The sequence below is a fragment of the Cariama cristata genome, unplaced genomic scaffold, assembly GCF_000690535.1.
Source record: "Cariama cristata isolate BGI_N322 unplaced genomic scaffold, ASM69053v1 scaffold32920, whole genome shotgun sequence".
Lineage (NCBI taxonomy): Eukaryota > Metazoa > Chordata > Aves > Cariamiformes > Cariamidae > Cariama > Cariama cristata.
This window is the reverse complement of record NW_009593534.1, coordinates 15,494-39,835: the sequence shown is the minus strand read 5'-3', so window position 1 is coordinate 39,835 and position 24,342 is coordinate 15,494. Positions and strand designations below refer to the sequence as shown.

General features: G+C 36.4%; 1 protein-coding gene across 1 annotated transcript in view; it reads left to right on the top strand.

Annotated features, from left to right (window-relative positions):
* TRIP12 (thyroid hormone receptor interactor 12) overlaps window positions 1-23,260 on the top strand; it is a gene marked incomplete at its 5' end in the record, with an annotated part of 44,297 nt that extends 21,037 nt beyond the window's left edge. Inside the window, 23 exons of the mRNA XM_009694756.1 lie at window positions 31-149; window positions 790-997; window positions 2,149-2,249; window positions 2,376-2,550; window positions 2,953-3,094; window positions 4,009-4,200; window positions 4,905-5,056; window positions 6,893-7,050; window positions 7,496-7,569; window positions 7,675-7,874; window positions 8,608-8,735; window positions 9,022-9,173; window positions 9,633-9,775; window positions 11,079-11,235; window positions 12,485-12,583; window positions 13,124-13,238; window positions 13,526-13,680; window positions 14,204-14,368; window positions 15,594-15,758; window positions 19,391-19,504; window positions 21,262-21,356; window positions 21,565-21,668; window positions 22,724-23,260. Of these exons, the coding sequence (XP_009693058.1) occupies window positions 31-149; window positions 790-997; window positions 2,149-2,249; window positions 2,376-2,550; window positions 2,953-3,094; window positions 4,009-4,200; window positions 4,905-5,056; window positions 6,893-7,050; window positions 7,496-7,569; window positions 7,675-7,874; window positions 8,608-8,735; window positions 9,022-9,173; window positions 9,633-9,775; window positions 11,079-11,235; window positions 12,485-12,583; window positions 13,124-13,238; window positions 13,526-13,680; window positions 14,204-14,368; window positions 15,594-15,758; window positions 19,391-19,504; window positions 21,262-21,356; window positions 21,565-21,668; window positions 22,724-22,920 (3,310 nt within the window). The remainder of the gene's footprint in view (window positions 1-30; window positions 150-789; window positions 998-2,148; window positions 2,250-2,375; window positions 2,551-2,952; window positions 3,095-4,008; window positions 4,201-4,904; window positions 5,057-6,892; window positions 7,051-7,495; window positions 7,570-7,674; window positions 7,875-8,607; window positions 8,736-9,021; window positions 9,174-9,632; window positions 9,776-11,078; window positions 11,236-12,484; window positions 12,584-13,123; window positions 13,239-13,525; window positions 13,681-14,203; window positions 14,369-15,593; window positions 15,759-19,390; window positions 19,505-21,261; window positions 21,357-21,564; window positions 21,669-22,723) is intronic.
* Between the last annotated feature and the right edge of the window lie 1,082 nt (window positions 23,261-24,342).

Sequence of the window (24,342 nt, the reverse complement as noted above, 5' to 3'; positions counted from 1 at the left end):
AACCTAATTCTAATAAATTATCTGTTTTAGTCACATTGCCTCCATGCTGTCGAGTCAAGACCTTAAAATAGTAGTTGGAGCCCTGCAGATGGCAGAGATTTTAATGCAAAAGTTGCCTGACATTTTTAGTGTTTACTTCAGAAGAGAAGGTAAATCTTTTTTTTTCTCTTCATCTCCTTATTTAGTATTTTAAAAGCATGTGTGTGTGTAGGATCCATATCCTTCATGCCCTGCTCCATCCCCCCCAAGCTGTAAAAAGTTAATATTGTTCTTGAGTAATAAAGGCAAATCCGTGCAAGCTATCATATGACGAGGGAGGCGCTGACCAAAACTGTGAAGGAGACAAGCTTGTTTTTTCTGAACCTGAAACAAGTTTGTACAGGTATACTAGATGCCAGCGAACTTTTATTTAGGCTGAAGATGGCTTGCTGAAATTACATTGATAGTCTTACTGGACAATACTGATGAATCTTTGGCAGGAAGTCTTTGTTCTAATCCACTGGGTGTTTTTGGGTTTCTTTAGCTGCTGTTCATACTGCTGTTGTTGTTATTTTTGGTTTTTTTTTAACTTTTTGAAGAAAGGATTGATCTGCTTTTAAAACTTACTTAGTGTTGATGGGTGGGTTGAGCCAATACTGCCATAGTGAAAACAGGTTTGGATAACAGACTTCTGCCTCTTCAAACACTTCTGTCTGCACAGTGTCTTCCTCCCTACACCAACACCGCCCCCCCCCCCATGAAACCACAAGCAAACCAACCCACCAAACAAAGATTTCTTCTTTTGCAAAGGGGTGATGCACCAAGTGAAAAACTTAGCAGAGTCTGAGGCTTTGCTAACAAGCCCACCGAAAGTATGCACTAATGGATCAGGAACGCTGGGTACCACTACAACAATAAATACTGGAACAGCCACTGCTGCCAGTAATGCAGCTGCAGATCTGGGCTCTCCCAGCTTACAGCACAGCCGGGAGGATTCTTTGGATCTGAGCCCACAGGGGTAAGTGCACTACTTGTTGTGAAAAAATGATCTGTTGGGGTTGGTTTTAGTTTGTGTGGATGTTTGGGTTGGTTGTTTTGTGGCGCTTTTGGTTGTGTTGTTTTGGTTTGGTGTTTTTTAAGTCTTGACTGACATGGGCTGGTGTAATATCATCTGCATTTTGCTATGGTATTTTTCTCTAAGGAACTTAAAATGGAGTAGTGTTGAAGCCCTCAATGGGTAATGTTGATTCATTTTACATGAAATGTTTTAAAAACAAAACCCAAACAAACAACAAAAAACCCTCCAAAAAACAACAAACAAAAAAGACACAAAAATCCAACACTAGTGACCTGATAGTTATGATGTAATGATATGAAATAATCTACTGCTTGGGGAGAGGCTGGAGAAGGCCAGGAGCAACAGCTGTAGTCTCATGTAACTCTTGAGGACAAGGTGACTCTTTCAGAGAGGTGATAGCTATGGTGCATGGTTCTTTTCTGCTGGAGACTGGAGTAAAAAGAAGTAATCCTTAATGCAACCATTTTGAACACTATTTGAATTAAAATCTCTTATAGGAATAAATTATTTTAGTGTTAGACAATTTGCCTTTATTTTAAAGGTGAAATGTTTGTCTTAATGTATTGACATAATAAGGAAAGTAACTTTAAACCAGAATTTAAATATGTGAACTTGAGAAGTGTAGGACTTGGTGAGTAGAAACTCCGTAAATTGTTGAAAAAGTGTGTTCTGGGCTTTAATAGGGGAGGCGGGTCAAATGTCCAATGTCTGTAGAGTTTGTGGGGTTTTTTTTGTCGTCTTAAGTGTATTCAAATAAATGAATAACCAGATGGATACACAAATAAAAATGTGAAAATTGAGAAACCTTTATTTAGTGGCACTTCTGGCTGTATTTGGCTTCCCATAATAGACAGGTGACAGCAAGCAAAACCTCTTTCTGGTTGGAGTAATCACTTCGTACTTCCAGTTAAAACAGAGTTGAGACCCCTTGTCCCAGAGCTGATTCTTCCCTTGTGCCCTCCTTGTTATGGGATGGAACCTTTTTTTAATTCTGGAGGAAATAGCTGGCAGATGTATCTTAAACTGAGGGATGAGTATGCATATGAGTATGGTGGATGGAAACATGTTACTTTATTTTTAAATTTGGACAGACGACTGAGTGATGTTCTAAAGAGGAAAAGACTGCCAAAACGAGGGCCAAGGAGACCAAAATACTCTCCTCCAAGAGATGATGACAAAGTAGACAATCAAGGTAAATAATTCTTAAAATGTGATACTCTTATCACCTATTAAATTTAAAAGTAAGCTTATAAGCTGTCAAAAGTGCTAGCTGTAATAAACTTGTTGATTCTCTTAATTTTGCCTTTGTTTCCTCCAGCTAAAAGCCCTACAACTACTCAATCTCCTAAATCTTCTTTCTTGGCAAGTTTAAATCCTAAAACATGGGGAAGATTAAGCACACAGTCCAACAGTAATAATATTGAACCAGCACGAACAGCAGGAGTAAGTGGTCTTGCAAGGGCTGCTTCCAAGGATACCATTTCCAATAACAGGTACACACACACAAAAAAAAATCAAAATACTTGTAATCTGGTGTTGACTTTGAGGTGCATCTACTTTCTTGTGATGAGCCATGAGGTGATTAAGTAGCACCTATCAAAGAAGATTGAGCTTAACCACTGTTAAAATAACTGGAAGAAGAATCAAGAAATTAAGGTAGAGAAAAATAACTCTTAATAGTTTAAATTAGCATGCTTGGGAAAAATTGGAGAATTGCGAAAAATGGTGTAATTTGTAGAGAATATACCTTTACTGTGTTTGAGTAAGAGGTAAGGGTTTTTGACTGTTACTGCTGTTAAACATGGGGGAAAATGATACTCTGGCCGTATTTACTTGTAATATTGGAGGATGCAAATGCAAGTGTGACCAAATGCCTTTTGTTTGCTTCTTTACAGAGAAAAAATTAAGGGCTGGATTAAGGAGCAAGCCCATAAATTTGTAGAACATTATTTTAGTTCTGAAAACATGGATGGAAGCAATCCTGCACTAAATGTATTACAGAGACTTTGCACTGCAACTGAACAACTCAACCTCCAGGTTAGAAATGGAAAACTTACTTGGAGTGGGGTTGGGAGTGGAAGCAGTAGAAGCATTTAGGAGGAAGCTAGAGGAAGGCTGACCATTTTAGACAGTATGACCAATACTTTAAGCACAGTTTTTGTTACCTGAAATGATGATACAGTGTTTCTTAACTTGCAATGGTTTGCTTGGAATTTTTTTTTAGAATTACTATATAAGCTCTGACACATACCATGTATGATAAATGACTAGTACCAACAAGGATATTCTTGATTCCTAGCAATGTGTCAAAATTTAAAATTTCTACAGTTAACTGTTAGGGATTGACTTTAGATATAAAGAACAACACAGTTGGTAATAACTGGAGGTGAGGATAAGAGGGAAGTAGGATTTTGTTGAAAGGATAGAAAAAATACAGACTGGGCCGAATCTACTAGCATCTCAAGAACTTAAGCCTTGTTTCTCAGGCAGTTGTGATCCTTGATAGGTGGTCTTAACCTGTAACTTCTAAAGTAGCTAAACAGCTGAGTTATGTTCTGTGATTTGATCTAAGCAATCATTAAAATATGAAACTTTCCCTCCTGCTGTCTGCCATACGGATGTGATGTAAAATGCATACCAATCTGAGGGTGTTTTTTGTTTTGTTCAGAACCTCTGTTTGGAGCTCATTTTTATGTTGCATGAGACAGAAATGTGACCTTGCATTTTCCTTAAAACAGGGAAAATGTAGATGTTGCCTGTAATGTTTCCTCTACTCAAGAGAAATTGTTTATCCTCAGATTATTTGCCCTGTCATTACTTTGAGTTTCTATACACTCCAGACTTTCCTTTTTTTCCCTCCCTTTAGAGCTGTTACATGCAGTAGGAGGAAAAATAGTATTTCTTAAGCCCTTAATACCTGGGTAATAACATACTATGTTCATATTTTTCAGGTGGATGGTGGAACAGAGTGCCTTGTAGAAATCCGTAGCATTGTCTCGGAGTCTGACGTCTCCTCATTTGAAATCCAGCATAGTGGGTTTGTTAAACAACTGCTGCTTTATTTGACATCTAAAAGTGAGAAAGATGCTGTAAGCAGGGATATCAGATTGAAAAGATTTCTTCATGTATTTTTTTCTTCTCCGGTAAGTGTTCTTTTTCATTGTTTTATCATTCTTTAGTTGTCTTTCTCTCAAATTGCAATAAACTGACCATCTGAGAGTTTCAGCAGTGACTTTGGCTTAAAGATGGAGTACAGAAGGAATGTTTTGTTTATGCCTAAGCTGTATAATACTACAACTTTCACATGATTCTAGGTATTTACAGGTCATAAACTGTTTAGAATACCCTGTAATTACAGAAAATTCCACACAACGACACTGGAAATAAATTCCAAAACGGCCAATTGTCTGAGTCTTGAACAACTTAAAAGTTGTTCCTGACTTCTAAGAAGTTGATATGGAAAGAGTTTGGATAGTAATCTTCCCACTTGCTCTCTTTAGTCCTAAATACTGCAAGAAACTACATTCTCCTGTTTTTAAAGGAAGAAATTTAAAGTGGGAGAGGAAAGTAGATAATTATAGCTTCCATCAAGCTTATTGCTCATGGTTAAGAGTGAATGCTTAAAACCTGTAGGGCTAATCAGTTGAAACCAGGAGAGAAAAGTATGTTCTTTAAAACAGGTCTTTAATAAACTTGTTAAGTGTCATTTAGTCATCCTGATACTGCTGCTACTTTAAGTGAGAGCAGTGATTCTTAATTTCTTTTTTTTTTTAAAACAACTTGTGGTATAAGTTGTTTAAGATGGCTTAATTCAAGCACATAACTAAAAGACTGGAATATATTTCAGCTTCCTGGAGAAGAACCCCTTGGAAGATTAGAGCCATTAGAAAATGCACCTTTGTTGGCATTAGTCCATAAAATGAACAATTGCCTCAGTCAGATGGAACAGTTTCCTGTCAAAGTGCATGACTTTCCTAGTGGAAATGGAACAGGGAGCAGGTAAGGATTAATGCTCAGGTAACTGTTTTGTTGGAAGCTTTTGTTTTCCAAAACTTGTTTCAATGCTAGAAGTTCCAAGAGGTAATGGAAACTTCTGACAAAAGCAATTATAGAGTTGGCTTTTTTTATTCAGTGGAAGATTGAGTATTAAACCAAATGTTTGTTTACCATCTTGAAATGTCTCTCACTTAGATTGGGGGTGGATGTGTGATTTTTAAATGCAATCTATAAATTTAAGCTTTAAAAATTCAAATGTCTTCCTTGTCCCCATGTAACAAACACTGGAAAGAAATAATCTATGTATTGCTGAGACACTGATATTTTTTAGTGAAGTCATTAAGCTGCTGAGAGTTTGTATTACAGCGTTAAACTTTGTTATTCAGATAGGTTCTGTCTCTAGGTTGGATTGAGTGATAACTGTTGGCTGTCAACATAGTTTAAAATAACTGTAGACCTGCCCTGTGTCTTAAGATAGATTAAATTTGGAATCCAACTTGTTATTTGTGTTATGTAACAAATTTGAGTGACCGAAGACCTATTTCTACAGTTTCTGTTCTGTACTTTTCTTTAATAAATCAGCACTATTTTTCATTCAGTGTATAGCAGTTAGCAAGTCTATTTCAGTGTAAGTTGTGTATAAGTTTTGAAAGTATTTTGTGGTGCTGGCTAAAAAGCTTGATTTGATTATAGACATATTCTTGTCACTATGTAGAAACTAGGATGGGATGAACATTGAAAATTAATTTTTGAAAACTATTCTTTAAAGTTTGAAATGCTAAAAATCTTCTGTCTCTCAGGTAGTAAGATAGTGTGAAGTTTTTTGGTCACTAACTGTGACTTGTCATCCATTATAACAGAAGTATTAGAGCCTCACAGTATAGCATTAATCTAATTTACATTAAAATTCAGTACTTGTTTTTTGTGAAGCTGTTAAAATCCATAGGAATGAATGCAATACACAGATTTCTAATACTTGAAGGGGTTAATTGTCTTGATACTGGCTTTTGCAAAAAGTATGTGCTCTGTAATCTTACAACGCTTCCTAATATGCGCTATTTCTGTAAAAAGTAGGATAACTACAAAAGCTATAAAGCTGCTGATCATAGAAGCAAAATTCTGCTATTCTTTTTGACAGAAAATTAGACACGGGAGGTCAGGCTACTGCAGCCATTGTTTTGACTGCTAGTCTTAGTGTGGATTATGTCAATAAGGATTTTTAGGTGTTAAGATTTCATAGTCTTTCACTAGCACCTGGAAATAGAAGCAGCCCAAGATAAGAGGTTTGTGTATAAAATGGCTAGCTTGAGTATTGATAGTTTGAGATGGAACATGCATATAAACTATACTTGGCAAGAAAAAACAGAGGAGATTTCAGGTTGTCTCTTTAGGTCCTTACTAAAAAAACACATGAGCAGATACTTGCTTTTTCCACTGCCGATTTGGATCCTTATTGGACTGCAGGTAAACACAGCTCTAAATCTCCTGTGGCATCAGTTGACCACTGAACAACTTCAGACTTCAAAGATGGTCAGTATAGGCCGTATTGTAATCAGACCTCAAACTGAACTTTCTCTTAATCTGCATAGCGCCCATTGGAAATCAGACTTTGTCCAACTTGAATTCTCATGTTCTTGTAGAATAAAATTTTTAACCTGTTTATCCAAACCTTAATAGCTTATTTGTAGAGAAATAGGCTGAGAAATAATACTCTGAACAAGTGGCTTATACATGTATTTACAAATTCTATTTAAATGCATTTTTTAATGCAGTTATGATTATTAGGTTCTTTGTGTAGTAACTTTTTTCACAAATTATTTTGAGTTTTTCTCTTAACAGAGGATCCCAAGCTTTAAAATTCTTCAATACACATCAATTAAAATGCCAACTGCAAAGACATCCAGACTGTGCTAATGTGAAACAGTGGAAAGGTGGACCTGTGAAGATTGATCCTCTGGCTTTGGTACAAGCCATTGAAAGATACCTTGTAGTTAGAGGTAAATACATGTATTATACAGTTACACGTGTTTTCCTTCTTGGGATAGTCACTACTGTCCGTACTATTGTGTCCGTAAAAACCTTTGAGGATTATGCTGAAGACAAACGGGAGGTACCTATAAATGTACCTTGCTCACAGAGGAGACTAAGGCTGCAGAGAATATTCTCTTTTCTGGGACAGACTTTTTCCTGTTGTAAAAAGTTCAGTCTAAATACTAACAGAAGTATAATCTAGTTGATTGTCAGATTGACTGCAATTTGGGATTTTTGATGCCAGATGTTGATACTGAAACTTCTTCTAACCCATCTGAACCTTACTCTTTTTTTAACAGATGTATTTTGGAGCTGTTTTAAACACTGGAGTTTATAAAAGTCAAAGTACAAAAACATTGCTACATTTTGTGTAAAAACAAATTAGAATGTCTTTTTCCTTTCTTGCTTCAGGCTATGGAAGAGTTAGAGAAGATGATGAGGATAGTGACGATGATGGGTCAGATGAAGAAATAGATGAATCTTTGGTAAGCTTTTGCTCTGGGGGTAAGGGGAGGGAAGAATGTGGGGAGAGGCTTAAAGGAAAGCTAGCAACAAGTTTCCTAACTTGTGTGGTTTTTTGTTTTGTTCAGGCTGCTCAGTTCTTAAATTCAGGGAATGTGAGACATAGACTGCAATTTTACATTGGAGATCATTTGCTGCCATACAATATGACTGTATATCAAGCAGTTAGGCAGTACAGTTTGCAAGCTGAGGAGGAGAGGGAGTCTACAGATGATGAAAGCAACCCATTAGGAAGAGCTGGGATTTGGACAAAAACTCATACGATTTGGTAAGTTGGCTAGAGAAATCAGGGGACAATTCCTCCAGTTTCCTAGATGTATATACATAAAGAGAATTGGAATATAGCTGTCTCCCCCCTGCCCTGCACAACTGTGAAGCTTTGAATTTCCTGATGTGCTTGAGATACTTAAATCTTAGTAAGATTTCATTAAATGACACCTGCTAGATGGAGGGAAATCATTCTTAGTGTTGGGTAACTAACCACAAACAATAGAGAAAGTGTCTGCAGCCTACAAATAATGGCTTCATACTGGTTTTCATAGTTGATGGCTGTGCAGGTATATGTATTCTCTGACCATACTTTGCAAGGAGCAATATTGACCTATGACTATGCCAAACACTTCAACATTCAGCAGTGTCTTTTTCTTTCTAATACTTAAATGAGGTACTCAAAAACAAAACAAAAACAAACAAAACCCACAAAAAAGCCCCCAAAAAACCCACCCCAAAACCCACTTTGTTTTTTGTCTATACCTTCTGCTTCTGTTCCAGTTCATGGAGCCAGAGAGTCCCCATTTTTTCTCCTCCACGACGTACTTTGCTTCTGAGGGCCTAGTTTCAAAGGCTGGATTATATCCAAATACATTGTTCTTGTCTTTCTGCTTTTAACTGTCATTCAAGTAAAATTCTGATAATCAAGAACTAACACTTTCCTAACTGCTTTTGTTTCCATGTAAGTTAGTATTTCATAAACATGTCTTTAACTTTTAATTACTTGTTAGGTACAAACCTGTGCGAGAGGATGAAGATGGTAATAAGGACTGTGTTGGTGGTAAAAGAGGAAGAGCACAAACTGCTCCCACGAAAACCTCCCCGAGAAATTCTAAAAAGCATGATGAATTGTGGCATGGTGGGTGTGTTGCCTTGCTATTATGTTAGACTTGTGAAATTTCTGAAAGGGTGTGGAGGAAGAGTGTTTAGAAACACCGTCATGCTTCTTTTAAAGCAAGCATAGTATAAGAAAAGTAAGCATATATTAATGTGTGTATTAAAAATAAGTTATTTACAGAATTGTCTAACTCAACTGTTGTAGTTTAAGTGAATGCCATAACTAATACCACCTAGGCTCCTAATAATTAAATCTTGGGAAGACTTCTAATTGATTTGTTTTGATAATGTATTCTTTTTCCTGCTAGATGGTGTATGCCCTTCGGTATTAAATCCTCTAGAAGTTTACCTCATATCTATTCCACCTGAAAATATAACATTTGAAGATCCCTCATTAGATGTTATTCTTCTTTTGAGAGTTTTACATGCCATCAGTCGATACTGGTATTACTTGTATGATGTGAGTAGAGCACTTCTTAAATCACTTTCATACTTGATACAGACAGCTCTGCCCTGAAACACCTTAAAATAGCTGCCTTCCCCTGTTTGTCACCCCCTCACCAAGATAGAATAATGCAAATACTATCATCTTCCCCTATCCATTTCTCTAACTTCTGCTAAGATGAAGGCTATAAATTCTTGTAGTCAATCATATTTCCTCTGTAGAGTGTTAAACACATTTTCCATGCTTTTTCCTTTCTTAAGTTCAAAGAGCAACATTATTCCTGAAGGGAAAATGAATAGTAAAAATCTACTTAGTCTTTCTTTCATGTCTTAGACTCTGTATGACCAAAGTGACAATGAAGGTTTTTTCTTGTGATAAGCAAATTAGAAGCATAAAAAAACCCCTCTTAAGAAAGGCATCGTATTTCTTCCAACATTTCATTAACTAGAAGTGCATTGTTTTTATTTAACACAGAATGCAATCTGTAAGGAGATAATTCCAACCTCAGAGTTTATCAACAGTAAACTGACAGCAAAAGCAAACAGGCAGCTTCAGGATCCTTTGGTAATTATGACAGGAAACATACCAACTTGGCTGACAGAACTTGGAAAAACATGGTATGAATGAGTTACTGTATAGTATTTCTAATTTGAGTTCAGTAGGCCTCTTGGCTGGGCAGTCCAGGTGCATTGTGTGTTACAAGGCTTTTCAAAGTGCTGGGGGAGAGTAAAATGCAGTCACAGAAGTCTTGCTAAGTTACATAGTTACACTTGCATGAAGTTTACATCTATATTGCATAGTTTAAACCAAATATGGAGGGGTAAACTAGCTGCAAAGTTTGGATCGCTTCTTGCAGAAGTTTCTGAGCGATTTAAAACTTTCTCTGAAGTAATAGTACTTGATTATTCAGGTAATTTTTTCCTCCTGTTAAAACTGCTTAACGGCATTTTTGTCATACCTCTACGTTTATCTTGACATATTCAGTATGGTACCAAGGAAAATATTTTTAGCATCGCTGATAAAATATTATAAATAACTTTTATAAAGCTATATTCACAGTACTTTGTAGTATCTTGATACAGAGTATAAGCTGTAAAACTTGCACTTGAAAGAATGAGAAGTCAGAGTTGACATTCTTGAGATTTTTTCAGGCATGTTAATTGAAGCAACATTGGTGACAATTGACTGGAAATATGTACTATAGAGAAACTATTCATTTTTTCATTTTTAAAATCGGATCTCTAAATTTGTTCATAAACATTCCAGATAACAAATGATGAGTGTGAATGTATATTATTATACAAACATCTGCAGCAGTATTTGTTCCATAAAACTGCCGCTGACTTCAGTATCAGTGGAGGACTACACTGTTAATGTGTACCTACCTTCAAGAACAGCAGAATTGATAAATTAAAATAATAAGTTTCTCTGGTAGTCTTTCACAGATTATTTAAATTGGTTTTTGAAAATGATGGAAGGTAGAATGCTGATGCTGCTGTAGGCAGGTTCTTATTTTCCACTCTCCCACCCCCAATATAGGAGCTTGAGCCACCTTCCTAAAATCTTTGATCTAAGTTAGATTTACTAACTGTAAAACAGATGTGAATAAGTAAAAGAATATTTAAAATTTGCATAGCCAAGGCATTCAAGTATTTTGAATTGTTTTTCTGGAAGAGTTAGAAATTTCTGGAATCTTTTGGGGTTCCTTCTTGTATTAAATTCCATCTCTAGACTCTTGCTCATAAGCACTGTAACTAAAACTAAAGTGTGTTCTGGAAGGCTTCCTTTGGAGGCTGCTTTTACCACAGTGTTTAATAAAGCACTAATTTCAGGCATACTACATTGCTGTTGTGTTTTAAACTAAACTGTAGTGATAGATGCTAGTTGGAACCCAGCTAACTAATCCAATGCTCTTTACAGCCCATTTTTCTTTCCATTTGATACCCGTCAAATGCTGTTTTATGTAACTGCTTTTGATCGTGATCGAGCCATGCAAAGACTACTGGATACTAATCCAGAAATCAATCAATCAGATTCTCAGGATAGCAGAGTGGCACCGCGACTGGACAGGAAAAAAGTAGGTATATCTTGTTTAAAAATGAAATGGAAGATCTGTTTATATTTCTCACAATGGTATTATTGAAGACAAGATTTATTTGTAAAACTTCAGGTTTTGGTAGTATAGCGATGAAGGGGAGGTTTGTGTTTATTCACTTAAAAGGCCCGAGTAGAAAGCAGAACAACATCTGGATGTCTGCCTCTAGGTGGCAGAAGGGGCTAGAGTATGCTATACTGCTTTCTGACGTCCTGCTTCATTTTAAATTGGAGTCCACGTAAGTTCTGAGACTATACTCCAAGAATGAACTTGAAGTTTTAGGTTGCATTAGTGATATTTCCATATATTAGCTTGTAAACCTCTGTATTGCTTTATGTAGAATTGCAGAAGAATTCAAGCAATAGGATTTAGACCCTTAAGTGTTACCTGAATAAAGAAAAATATTGTCCTTGTATTCTTCAAGATTATTGAACCTCCTATCACAACATAATAAAACTAAGCTGTGACTATTTTAAATTGAGGGACCCTTGGGTGTCTGAGTCTGGAGAGATCTTATGTTAAACTAAGATCTGCTGTATAGTGTAGATCTGCTATATGGTCTTGAATACCTCTGGGCAAAAAAGACAAGAGACATGAGAATCTAGTTCAACTAGAGTACAGCTTCCAACATGTAGGAATCCCAGTGCTGTTGTGTGTGTTTGTTTTGTTGATGGGTTTTTTTTTTTGTTGGTTTTTCTTTTTTTTTGGTTGGGTGTTTGTTTTGGTTTGTTTTTTTGTTTTTTTTTTTTTTTTAAACCTCCCCTTTCCCTAGTATCCTCTGCCTTTACGCAGAGGAAGAATTTCCCTACTGGAGAATCCACAAGGGCAGGGTATAAGATTATTCCTTTAGGTTGCTGGATTTTGGCATCTTTATTCCATGTTTTCTTCTCCACATACTAGTTTGAGGTATGTAACATCCCATGATGACACTTCTCTGCTATGTTATAGTCCTACTGCCAGATTCTTGGCAAGAGTAGTACGTATTAGTTATACTGATACAAATGTAAGGCATTGGTTTTTCATTTTATATCAAAAACTTTAATTTTAGTCAGTTTTCATATAGAAGCAAGAACTATTTTATCAAAGTATAAGCTTACAAATTGTTGAACTGTGAAACTATTAGCATGGGGTGGAAAAACTTGCATAACTAATTTTTTTTCCTGTTATAACTGCCTTGGGAGCTGGGACTTACAGACATAATTTCACTACTTAAAACTTCTCTAATGTGTAGCGCACTGTGAACAGAGATGAGCTGTTGAAACAGGCAGAATCTGTGATGCAGGATCTAGGCAGTTCAAGAGCCATGTTGGAAATCCAGTATGAGAATGAAGTAAGTAATATCAATGCAGTCTAATTTAACCCCTTTTTACTGAAGATTAATACAAAAAAGCTACAACTTTCCTAGAATGACTTGGTCAGACTATTGGTCCTTCCCATTGCTGGTGCCACAAAATTTTATCTATTAATTATCGCTAATTGACTTGGTTGTGTGTTTTAGTTGCTAGGAGAAACTCTTTCTGATCTACTAAATTTCATAATTGGTCTTACTCTGCAGAGCACTTTTTTTTCTAACTCCAAGCAAACAGCTGTGTGCGTTTTCTCTATAATACGATCATTAGGTGGTTAATACTTTTATTCCACTATTATTCCCTTTGATACATGGTCTTTCCAAGCTGTCTCAGTCATATTGTTAATGTTGGTGTAGTTAGGTTCTCTAGACGCTTTTTGCAATGCAGTCTTCTTTATAGCCAATAACATACTATATTTCTCAGACTAAGTGAAGATTTAGATATTCAAATTGACCTAATGGACTCATTTATTTATTTATCTCATTCCCCCTCCTCTCCCCACACCCTCCCTCCCCCTGAAGGTTGGCACAGGCCTAGGCCCCACGCTAGAGTTCTATGCACTTGTATCTCAGGAACTACAGAGAGCAGACTTAGGCCTTTGGAGGGGAGAAGAAGTGACTTTAGCCAATCCAAAAGGTAAAAGTTTTACTACCTAAGCTATCAATATTGATGTAATATTGAATTAATTCTAAGTTGACTTTAATTACGTGAATGGCTTTGATTGAAAGAGCACCTCAGTTTGTGGCCAGGTAATATGCCTCATGATAATGTGTGATTATCTTTGTGGGTTTGGCTTTTTTTTTAAATTTTATAAGAAGCTTTAGGTTATGGTTATCTGAGAGCTGCTTTTCAGACTTGTGTCTGGAATGAAATTAGCAGTGTATGTATTGAACATCTTTTTTTCTTTTTTCCTTCCTCAACAGGAAGCCAGGAAGGTACCAAGTACATCCATAACCTTCAAGGCCTTTTTGCCCTTCCTTTTGGTAGAACAGCCAAGCCAGCTCACATTGCAAAAGTTAAAATGAAGTTCCGCTTTCTGGGAAAACTAATGGCCAAGGCAATCATGGATTTTAGACTGGTGAGAATAAAATGGAAAATGTGATTCTGAAGGATTAAATGAATACTCTAGTTCTGACTGTGCTGGGGAAAAATAGCATGAAGAGTTGCATGGTATTATTTTCCACTCTAGCAGTTTGGGTGAGGGGGTTGGGGAGAGGGATGCAGCTGAGCTTTTTGAAGGGAAAGGGTAGTGCATGTTGAAGATCTTTACAGTGGCTTTTGAGACCGTAGTGAAAAAAGTAAAAGCCATTGCCTGCCAAGTGTTGCAATCTCTCTCCAGTCTTTGGTTAAGATAATTTTGGGCTTATTATTATTATTCCAGCTGATAGCTTGCTGTGATTGCTCTAATGTATGTGCAGGAGGCAGTCAGTTGTGTTTTCTTGACTGTAAATTTCTCAGGTAAAAACATGCAGACGTGGTGTTTTGGTGTGTGCCAGAACTATGAATTAGTAAATAGTAGTCTAGATCTAGACAAGAGATAAAATAGAAAAAGATACAATTTTGGAAGACAATTCAATACTAAACGACATTTCGATTTCCAGGTGGACCTTCCTCTTGGACTTCCTTTTTATAAATGGATGCTACGACAAGAAACTTCCTTGACATCGCATGACTTGTTCAGTATTGATCCAGTAGTAGCCAAATCAATATATCACCTTGAAGATATTGTAAGACAAAAGAAGAGACTTGAACAGGACAAAACACAGGTGGGAAAGTAACCCTAAGAATGGAAGAGGGCATCTTCACACGTTTGGATTTTATGAAGTAGCAGTAATTGAGTGTATATGATAGTGCTTAATACTGATTGTAATAGTGATAATGACTTCATTTTAATAAAAGGAGTAGTTCTAACGTCATTAAATCAGTGGCTAGTAATTATAACATGGTCTTTTTGTAGTGTAGACTCTAACATTAGAAATTTATTATGGGATTTTTCTGTGTAACTAAACACAAGCTAGAAAAGGCTAAAACTGCCAGATGTTTGCCTAAGGTGACCTCTCTTGGGTTCACTTTGGAAAGACTAACCAAGTTTAATGTTGGGGCGGGGGGGGCGGCATGGAGGAGGTGGTGGGAATCTGTCTTTGATTTTTGAACGTTTGGAAGGCTTGGCTTTTTTATTGGTTGGTTGAGGCAAATTTTCAGATTTTCTTAAGTAGTGCTTTTTGTGGATTTTTTCCTCCCCCACTGAAGAGCTGTATGCAGAACTGGTGTAAATGGCTTCATATGTGAGCATACAGGTTCTTTTTATAGATACAGAAGAGTCTTAACTTTTCAAGGTTATCCACTTCTAGCTGAAAATAGTACTGTTCACTGTTGCAGAGTTGTGATACAAGGTCTTTGGCACGCATGCTTTTTTCTAGCATCCGATGTTAATAAATGGTACGTGGTAATAACCTAATTTATACTATTAATAAATCTGCTTTGTTACTAGTGCAGTTATTGCAAGTGTGTGGGCCTTTGTTCCTCTTCACCTCACTGTCTCACACTCTCCTTGATCACCACTTTTAATTTTCCAACAAGAGTTTGAAAAACCTGAAACCTGGTGGATGAAAGCTGAAAAATGTCAGTATGCATGCCAAATATGAATGTCATTAACTATTCTAAGGAAAAAACATAGCCTAAGAGCCTTAGCATATATTACTACTGCAAGACAAGATGTGTATTTTCTAAATAAATACTATGCAAGAAGTTAAAGTAATTCCAAAATTGCTAGAAAAAATGTACTGTTATGATCTTTCAAGTTTATTTGGTTTGTCTTGGTTTACTGTTCTGTATTAAAAAAATAGGAAAGCAAGGAGTACTGTAACAGTATTAATAGTAATGTTCTTATAGAAACGTTTACTTAGTCAAAACTGCTTTAGAAGTCATAATTTTGGGGTAAGTTAATGTGAATGAATTGTTCTCACTGATTTCACTTCCAATTTTTTTTAGACCAAAGAAAGTCTACAGTATGCCTTGGAGGCTCTGACTATGAATGGCTGCTCAGTGGAAGACCTAGGGCTGGACTTCACACTTCCTGGGTTTCCTAATATAGAACTGAAAAAAGGGGGAAAAGATATACCAGTCACCATCCACAATTTAGAGGAGTATCTCAGAGTATGTAAAAGCAAATCTAGGTTTAAAATTTTCTTTATTCTTTCTTACCTTGCTCCCAAGTAGCTTGTTTCCATATATATTTCAGTTCATTCTCGTGAACTGGGCACAGCAATAATTTTCCTACGGATTGCTTTATTACTACAGAAAAACTGTTTGAATCCTAGTTAGCGCACCTGAGTTAAAAATTTTATAGTACAGAAGTCTGGTTTATACATAATGAAGTCATCAGAATTATGTTTTTTTTGATAAAAAGTGTTGTAGTAAGTGGAGTAATTTGAGCTGTGGACTTTCAGAATCTTTTAACAGGTTCCCATATCTGGGTATGATAATGATTTTGTAACAGTGATTTAGCTCCTGCTAGCCACACTTCAGTGGGCTTTGAACTACTATAATAATAATGAAATTTTTTTGCAATCAGACTTAAGAAAACATCAGCTCAGTTGTGAGTTAAAATTATAGCAGTAGTGTGTGTTGTTTGTTTGTTTGTTTGTTTGTTTTTTTTTAAGAAACAAAAAATACAACAACAAACCAACCAACCCTGAAACCATAAAAGATAGGTAAGGAACAGATAGCAAAACAGTGCCATAATAAGTTGACAGTACACCTGCATATTCATTTATTCCTATGTCAGAATAGACGTAAAACTTAGAAAAACAAAAGGGTGATACTGCTGAACAAAGGTAGGAAACTTTCTACATAAGAAAGTGTTAAAGGGAATAGGTTAAAAACAGTCTAGAAAAGAGATGAGGAAAGGCAGGAAGAATGCAGTATTATCACATGAAGCTATAGTGGGATGGAAGTAAGAATGATTGATTGCATTGTGAAAAAGCCATTATTCCAATTCCTAAATAATGCATTTTCTGACAGGTTAATCTGCTGCCAGTTTCTCTCTGAGGACTGTTAAGATTTTCAAGCACTGATAAGAAATGTGCCTGACGCTTTGGTAGAAGTGATTCAGTAAGGGGCATATAAGCTGCTGGATATCAACCAAGAACTTTGCAAAGTTATTCCATAATCCTTACAACTGAGTACTGAGCAGTTGCTGTTCATCTTCCAGATTCAAGCTGTTAGACACATATCCAGTTCTTGTAGAATTTGCTTTCAACAAGACAAGATACTAGTCAGGAATCACTTATGAAATTAAACATATTTGGATATAAAAGCTGTTTGCAGACTTACAGATGGCAAGGCCAACAACCGTAGTTTGCTAGAAACAGCATTTGCAGTTTCTACTTACTGAGGAAAGCTAAGCAAGGTTGCTTTCAAGTCTGATTTTTGTACAATTTGCAATCTGCATTTCTTCTAGGTAACACGTATTGCATATCTGATATGCTGAGAAAGGCTTGCAGACATCTTGGATGTCCTGTAGTTATCCTGTTGCAGGCCTCTGACATTGTAAAGAAAAAGCAGATCACTACAGAAAGCTTGCTCTCCACTTTTCTTACCAACTTTTGGGATTATTTTCTTTAAAAGACACACGTGCAGCTTTTCTGTCCTTGTCTTTGTATTCCTACCTTATAGAGGAAACTGAACTAGATCCCAGTGATTAGCATTACAGACTTGATGTCAAGGAAATAGAAGATATTTCCGATAAAAAATTAGTGTCTTCAGTATCACAAATATGATGAATTGGAATTTAGAAACAGTGTATTTTATTTACTAGCTAGCCTGTAAAGCTCCCTGTGGGTCAGCTGCCCTGTTCTTGAAAATGTCATTTTCATTAAAATCGTGTGTGTGGATTACTATTAAAAGTAGTTTATAAATCTAGAATATCCATCCTACTGTTACTCTTCATGCCTTTCCTGCAGTCATGTCATTCCACCCTCCACCTCCCCCACCCCCTTTTTTTTTTTTTCCCCCAAGGATGGTTCCCCCAGGAGCTGCCTTTATCAGAAGGTAGAACTGTTTCAGCTAACAGTATAGTGAAAGATCCCTCACCCCACCCCACCCCTACTGTAAAGAAAGAGACCAACTTGCTTATTCTAAATTTGTGGTCAAAAGTTTTCCAGAATGCATTCTTTTTGTCTAGCAATTTGATCTCCTCTTTGAAGCCACAAGAGTACAGTGCAGCTTAATTTTGCCACGTGCTCCTGATCATAAAAAGTAATCAGAATTCTAAGTAAGCAACTCTGCTGCTAGAATAGCCATAGAATATTCTGCATTACAGAACAGGCTTCAGTGCTGCTGGTGCTTACTAGCTTCCTCTCCAGTGTTACAAACTGATTGGTGAAAGCAAGGGAGTATGTATTGTACCTGAAATTCAATGCCTGACTTTTTTGTAGGAAAGCTTATTAACAGATCCTAATGGACTTTCATACCCGAGAGCTTTCTGGAACAAGTAACTCTTCAGTTGATCAGACAGAGTTAAATACTTGCCTCAGGCAGTATTGATGAGGTTTTTAATCATGTTTGGATGCCTCCTTAGATGTCTTAAGCTTTTTTCAGCATTCCAGGTCAGAACTTTCAACACATTTAAAAACTAGTAGCTGTGCAATGACAACACATCTTTTACAACCAGCCTTCATTTCCTGCTGGAGTTCAGGGTATCCAAGGCAAGTGTAATTATCAGTAGCACTAACTGACAAAAGAATCTGAACTTGGCATGCAGTCTGCTAAATTAAGAAACATATTATACATGGCAGAGAAATACTGGCTGCAGGAGATCTTGTAAAAGAGATTTGGTCTTATTTGTGTCATGTCCCCTTCCTTTGCCTCCAGTGATTATTGTTTCAGTAGGTGCTGTCCACTTTGGAAGGTGAATTTCGTGCTGAGGGGGTAACTGCAGATACAAAAACAAAACAAAAAAACACACAAAAAGCCTAGGCTACTGTCTTACTGTCTCTTGCCTTATGATGCTTAACCAAGTCCCAGTAACACAAAATAAGTTACTTCTTTTTTTTCCCCCCCATGTATTCCTATAATATTAAGGTACTTAATATAGCAGAAAGACTAAAATTACTTTTGGTAACTGTGTATTAGAAAAGGGCCCTATATTTTTCCATGGAGGAAACTAAAATACTGCCAGTGATGCCCTAAGGATTTCTGTTTCAGTTGCTGAATTTTAAATGGATATCTGTGTACAGAGAGAACAGCTAGGTTAGGCTTCTAAAAATGTCTAATAAATGTTTAGATTTTGTTTTAAAATATTTGGTAAAATAGGTTTGGTTTAACCAGCCATTCTGAATTCCATGTATTAACCTTGTTTTGTCCAAAATAAAGGCAAATAAGTTGTTTAAATTCTGCATGAGTTTCATGCTTAGGGCATTCTAAATATGGGGTTGTTTGAACTCGCAAATGACTTTTGCCAATCTGCAATGATAGACCACGTGAGAAGGTTGTAAAGAAAAAACCCAACAAATTCTGTGTCTGTTGCATTGCAGTAGTACTGCACTTGCCCGCATGCAGCGGTATGAGCTTATGAATTAAGGCAAAATGAGGCAATGCTGTAGAGCAGCTCCATGACTCAAAGTTCAGACTCTGCCACAACTACAGCGAGCATATGGCTAGGCTTCTGTAGCGTGATTTTTTTTTTAATTTTTTTTTCTGCAGCTGTAGGCTTTTGTACAGTAGGGATCATTCCATGCTTCCTTTGTTCAAATATATATATTTTTTTAACTTTTCTTTCCCTGCAGTTGGTTATATTCTGGGCACTAAATGAGGGGGTTGCCAGACAGTTTGACTCATTCAGAGATGGATTTGAATCAGTCTTCCCCCTCAGTCATCTTCAGTACTTCTATCCGGAGGAGGTTGGTAAATGTGTTTTTACTCATGGTTTTATAACCTTAGATCTGTGTGTATGGACAGCCTGAACCTAGGTGTGCACTGGATGCAGTGCATTTGTGATGATGACGTTAATTCCTAATGCATGTTTCTAAAAATTGGTGTCCTTTAAATTGCATACTTAAATGTTAAAGATTTCTATGTTCAGTGGTCATTTATTTGATGCTTTTATTAGGAACTGCTTCATTTTCTTTAAAATCGAGTGTGTCCAGCTTTTCTGAGAAGTGCTTAAATATATGTATGCAGGCTGTCTATATTGGTATAGATAGGTCAATTAATTCCTTGTGTTGCGGTAACTCTTACTAGCTATAGATATAGATAGATGCTACCTGGAAGTTCTATTAAAAAAAAAAAGTAGTCAGATCTTTAACAAGGCTTTAGACAATAAGAGAAGATTCAGATGAAGGGATAAAGAGTAAGGATAGTTGGTCTTGCCTTGTTTTCAGCACCCACCATATCAATTTCCTTGTAAAATTCTTATACTCTTAAGTGGACTGAATTAAAACACAACTATGGTTGTCTGGACTAGAAGAGAGAATGTTGTATTACTCTGCCTTTAGGGAGTTTATCTGAAGACTGTACTTGGAAGGGTTTGTTTACCTTCATAAACTTACACCTTTGACTTCATGAAGAAATGTTAAGCATGCTGTGGAGCAACATGTTACTGTTTTGTTCGCGGTGCTTTGCAATGTAAGAGTCTCTTAAAGCTGAGATCTGTAACTGCTCATAGTGATTCTTCTTCATGCCTGTCTGTTGGTACTCCTTTTCAAAAGTACCACCACCTTTTTTTCTGGAACAAATTTAAGTGTTTTACCCAAACTTCTCCGTTTTGCGGTGCATGTGATGCTATTCTTCTGTCTTGTCGTTGTTTGGCATGGTTTGATGCTTGCTGCTTCTTGGAAACTTTAATATATGGACACTAGTCTATTGCTAATCTACTAATACAGTTGATCAAAATTAAGCCATAGGAGTAGTGTGAGATACATTCTATCAAGAAAAAGATATCCTATGCATGTGTGATCTCATGTTGTGTTGCTGATAGCTGTCCAGTCATTTGAACCTTTTTACAAACCATTCTTAAACTGTTATATAGAACTTGTAAAATTCTTTTGTTCGTGAACAGAACAGCTAGGTGTGTCAAACCTGGTTTTATTGAGATTGGGGCTTTACACCTCCTCGTGTATCCTAGAAGGATGTCTGTAGAAGCTTTTGATGTTTTGGCTGTAGCCTGTCATCTCTGCTTGCCCCAGTGTGTAGAAAGAACAGGCAAAATAGTTCAATAAAAACTGCTATCTGACAGATCCATCTCTATCTAATAATTAATTTTTTAATGTTTTTCTTTCAAAGAAAAGCTTAGAGTACTAAAAAGCAAGTGTAAACACTATTCTTCCCATTCCTCTAGATTTGTTTAAAAAATGTGGCATTTCAAAAAAGTTAAGGCATTTTTGGTCCTCCAGTGTAAGTTGCTTATTAGGACTGTCTCTGTTCCAGGAGATGCGGTAGTGGATTGTATGCAAACTCAGATTGAGCAAATGAGGCTGTCACTGGGATGAAGCTATTGCTCTCAAGGAATTTGGGAGGATTGCTTGGGGTGACTGAGGTTGTTTTGCAGCAAGCCATTCCAGAAAGTAGAATGCTGTGATAGTGGTCAGAATTGACAGTACTGTTCTGCCTCAGATTCTAAAGGGGAAAAATTACTACTTTTTTTTTTTTAATTTTACAGTTGGAGCAGCTCTTGTGTGGCAGTAAAACGGACACTTGGGATGCAAAGACTTTAATGGAATGTTGCAGGCCAGATCACGGTTATACACATGACAGGTAATATGGTGTTGGTCTTGTTAAAAAAAAAAAAAAAAATTAGCACTAGAAAATACATATTTAAATAATTTCCATATACTGTTATTCAAGCTAAAGGAATTATATTAAATTTATTTGAAAAAATTCATACTGCACTGAATATGAATCTGATGCAATTATTTTAACTGTAAACAAAATAATAACAGCTTGCTTTTTTCCCCCTCCTTAGTCGAGCAGTGAAGTATCTCTTTGAAATTCTCAGTAGCTTTGATAGTGAACAACAAAGACTGTTTCTTCAGTTTGTGACGGGTAGCCCCAGACTGCCTGTAGGAGGTAGGTTTTATTGCATATTGCTATATATGAGATCAGTATTATTAATGCATTTCAGAATAAGTGGATTATTTCAGTATAGGAAAAAATTACTTAACTGTTTATTTTAGAGGTTCATACTTGTTTGACATTTTTAATTTCAGAAGTGGCTAGGTGGACTTGGAATTCTCAAACTTTGTGTTAATCTCATGACACTTCATTCAATTGACTCTCAGTTTGATTTATGTTACCAGATAACCTGTCGGAGGGCAAAAATAGTTAAAAAACTTAAAGAAAACTGAACCCCCTTAATACTGTATTCCTTAGCTAGAGGTGCATTAAGTTATAACAACAAAATGATGCATTGCTACCTGGAAACAATAATCTCTCTTGTAGAAAGCAGACAATACTAGCCACGCGATAGACTTTAATTCCTCCCCGTTTTGAATTTCAGAATTTAGATGAGAGGCTGTGAGGAAAACTGAGGAATTTGCTGTCTTTGCTAGGGACCATTGTAGAACACACATTTTACTGTATTCTCAGCTGAATGCTTTGCAAGTAAAAACAGAATTTATCCATCTGATCCATTACTTATATTCTTTGGGGCTTGGGGGCAAGAGTTGATTTTTTTAAAAAAATTTTCTTAGACCTCTTTTGGGGGAGAGATGGTGCAGATAGGATTGAGGGTTAGGAGTATAAAAACCTTAGCTGGATTTAAAAAAAGGTACCAGAGTCCTAGATAATTTCAGAGAATCTTATCAAATGTGTATGAAGCCAACAAACTCTTAAAAATACTATGTTTGGTATAGGTTATTTACACACACAGAACACAGGATTAAAAGTAGATGTGTCTAGCTTATTTCTTTTATTCAATTTGTCTTGGAAAACTAATCCACAGACAGGATTTTAGGTATTTTTTTTAGCTTGCTACATGGCCTTATAAGCCATATTCTAAACTTTTAAGAATGGAGATGGTCAGTTATGAGATGCATGCTTCTGTTGCTGTTAGATGTCTACAGTGTTAACTGTGGGTTTTCAAGAGGAACAACCTTATTCAGAATATCTCTTCTCATTAATAGGCTTTCGAAGTTTGAATCCTCCATTGACAATTGTACGCAAGACGTTTGAGTCTACAGAGAATCCAGATGATTTCTTACCCTCAGTAATGACTTGTGTGAACTATCTCAAATTGCCGGACTATTCAACTATTGAGATAATGCGTGAAAAACTCTTGATAGCTGCAAGAGAAGGGCAGCAGTCATTCCATCTTTCCTGATCACAATGAAAAATGCAATGTCTGCCTGTTACAGCAAAAGAGAAACTCATGATTCTTTTCTAAATATGTCACCTGAGTCAAGGAAACGTGTTACGCCTTCTTGTTGTAGAAAAACGGCTTGCAAATTATAAAAAAAGACACTTGGTTGATATTCATTAAAGGCCCCTATGGACTTAAAGTGATCAGGCCCTAAAAGTTGTTGTGACAAGGTTTCTTTAGCAAGTTCTTGTTTAAATTATCATTTATTTGATGAGTGAAGTTTTTAACTTGCTTTGCTGTGTGAAATTTAAAAAGGGATGTTTTTCCAGGCTGGAACAATAAATGTCGCTGTGCAGTTTAATACTGGGCTGTGTGTATCCATCTAGCTAAGTCTGAAGTTTTTCCTCCAAAGACAACTTTTGTACATAAGTACAGAAATTAAAATACACCATGTATTTGACAAATCTAGTTTAGTAGACTAGTTCTGTGTACCCTCACCTGCCTCTAATTTTACCCATCCTCATGTATTGTCTGATGTGCAATTCACTTGGTTCTTTTTGTGTGCAACATTCAACAATTGTTATGTTTTGGTTAGCATGGGCATTTAACTGCTCCATGCCTCTTTCTCTGATTAAGATAATTTAAATTTTACTGAAATCAAATATATCTTGTCAATATAATTCAGCCTTTGTAACTAGGTAGAACCTTTCTTATAGCATAGTTTTACTGTAGTGGTAGGATATAATGGCGACAGTCTTTACCAGTCAACGCTCTAGAGCTGTTTACACAGTGATTCAGGCAGCAAAAGCCTCTTACTAGAGGCTAGGAAGAATTATTTCTTTCATGTAGTTGAAGTCCAACAGCTTGGGCTGGCCAGTGTGTATTGTGGTAAGGCCAGAGCATTTCGAATTGATGTAAAGTTTTTTAAAACACAAATTAGTTGTTTCATTCCCTGTTTGAGTAAACAATTTTCTTGTTCTTGATCTAAGTTCCCGATTACTTTTGTAGTTTTTTTATTTTTTTTTTCTCGCCCCCAGCACTAGCTTGGAACAAACAGTTCAGCCTTTGTCTTTTGACACAGATAAAGCACCTGTAAGCAATGCTCTGTCCAACTGTTTTATGTGCTGATTTCTCAAATCTGCAATAATTTACTTCATCAGGTTAATGTTTTTACCTGAATATAAATAAAAAAGTTTGCTTCACCTTTTTGTTCATAGTTTTGTACTGTATGCATAAAGTTCAATTGTGTAAATTACTGTAATGCAAGTAAATCATCCTAAATCTACTTGGCTAACAGCCTGCAACTTGTGGATGATTTACTACTAAAACAAGAGCTTTTAAGACCTCCAACTCAGAGGGAAATCTTTTCCTTTCTTTGGGTTCAAAAAATGGGCAATTACAAATATTCCTGAGATGTACCTGCTATATAGTTCATCTCTATGA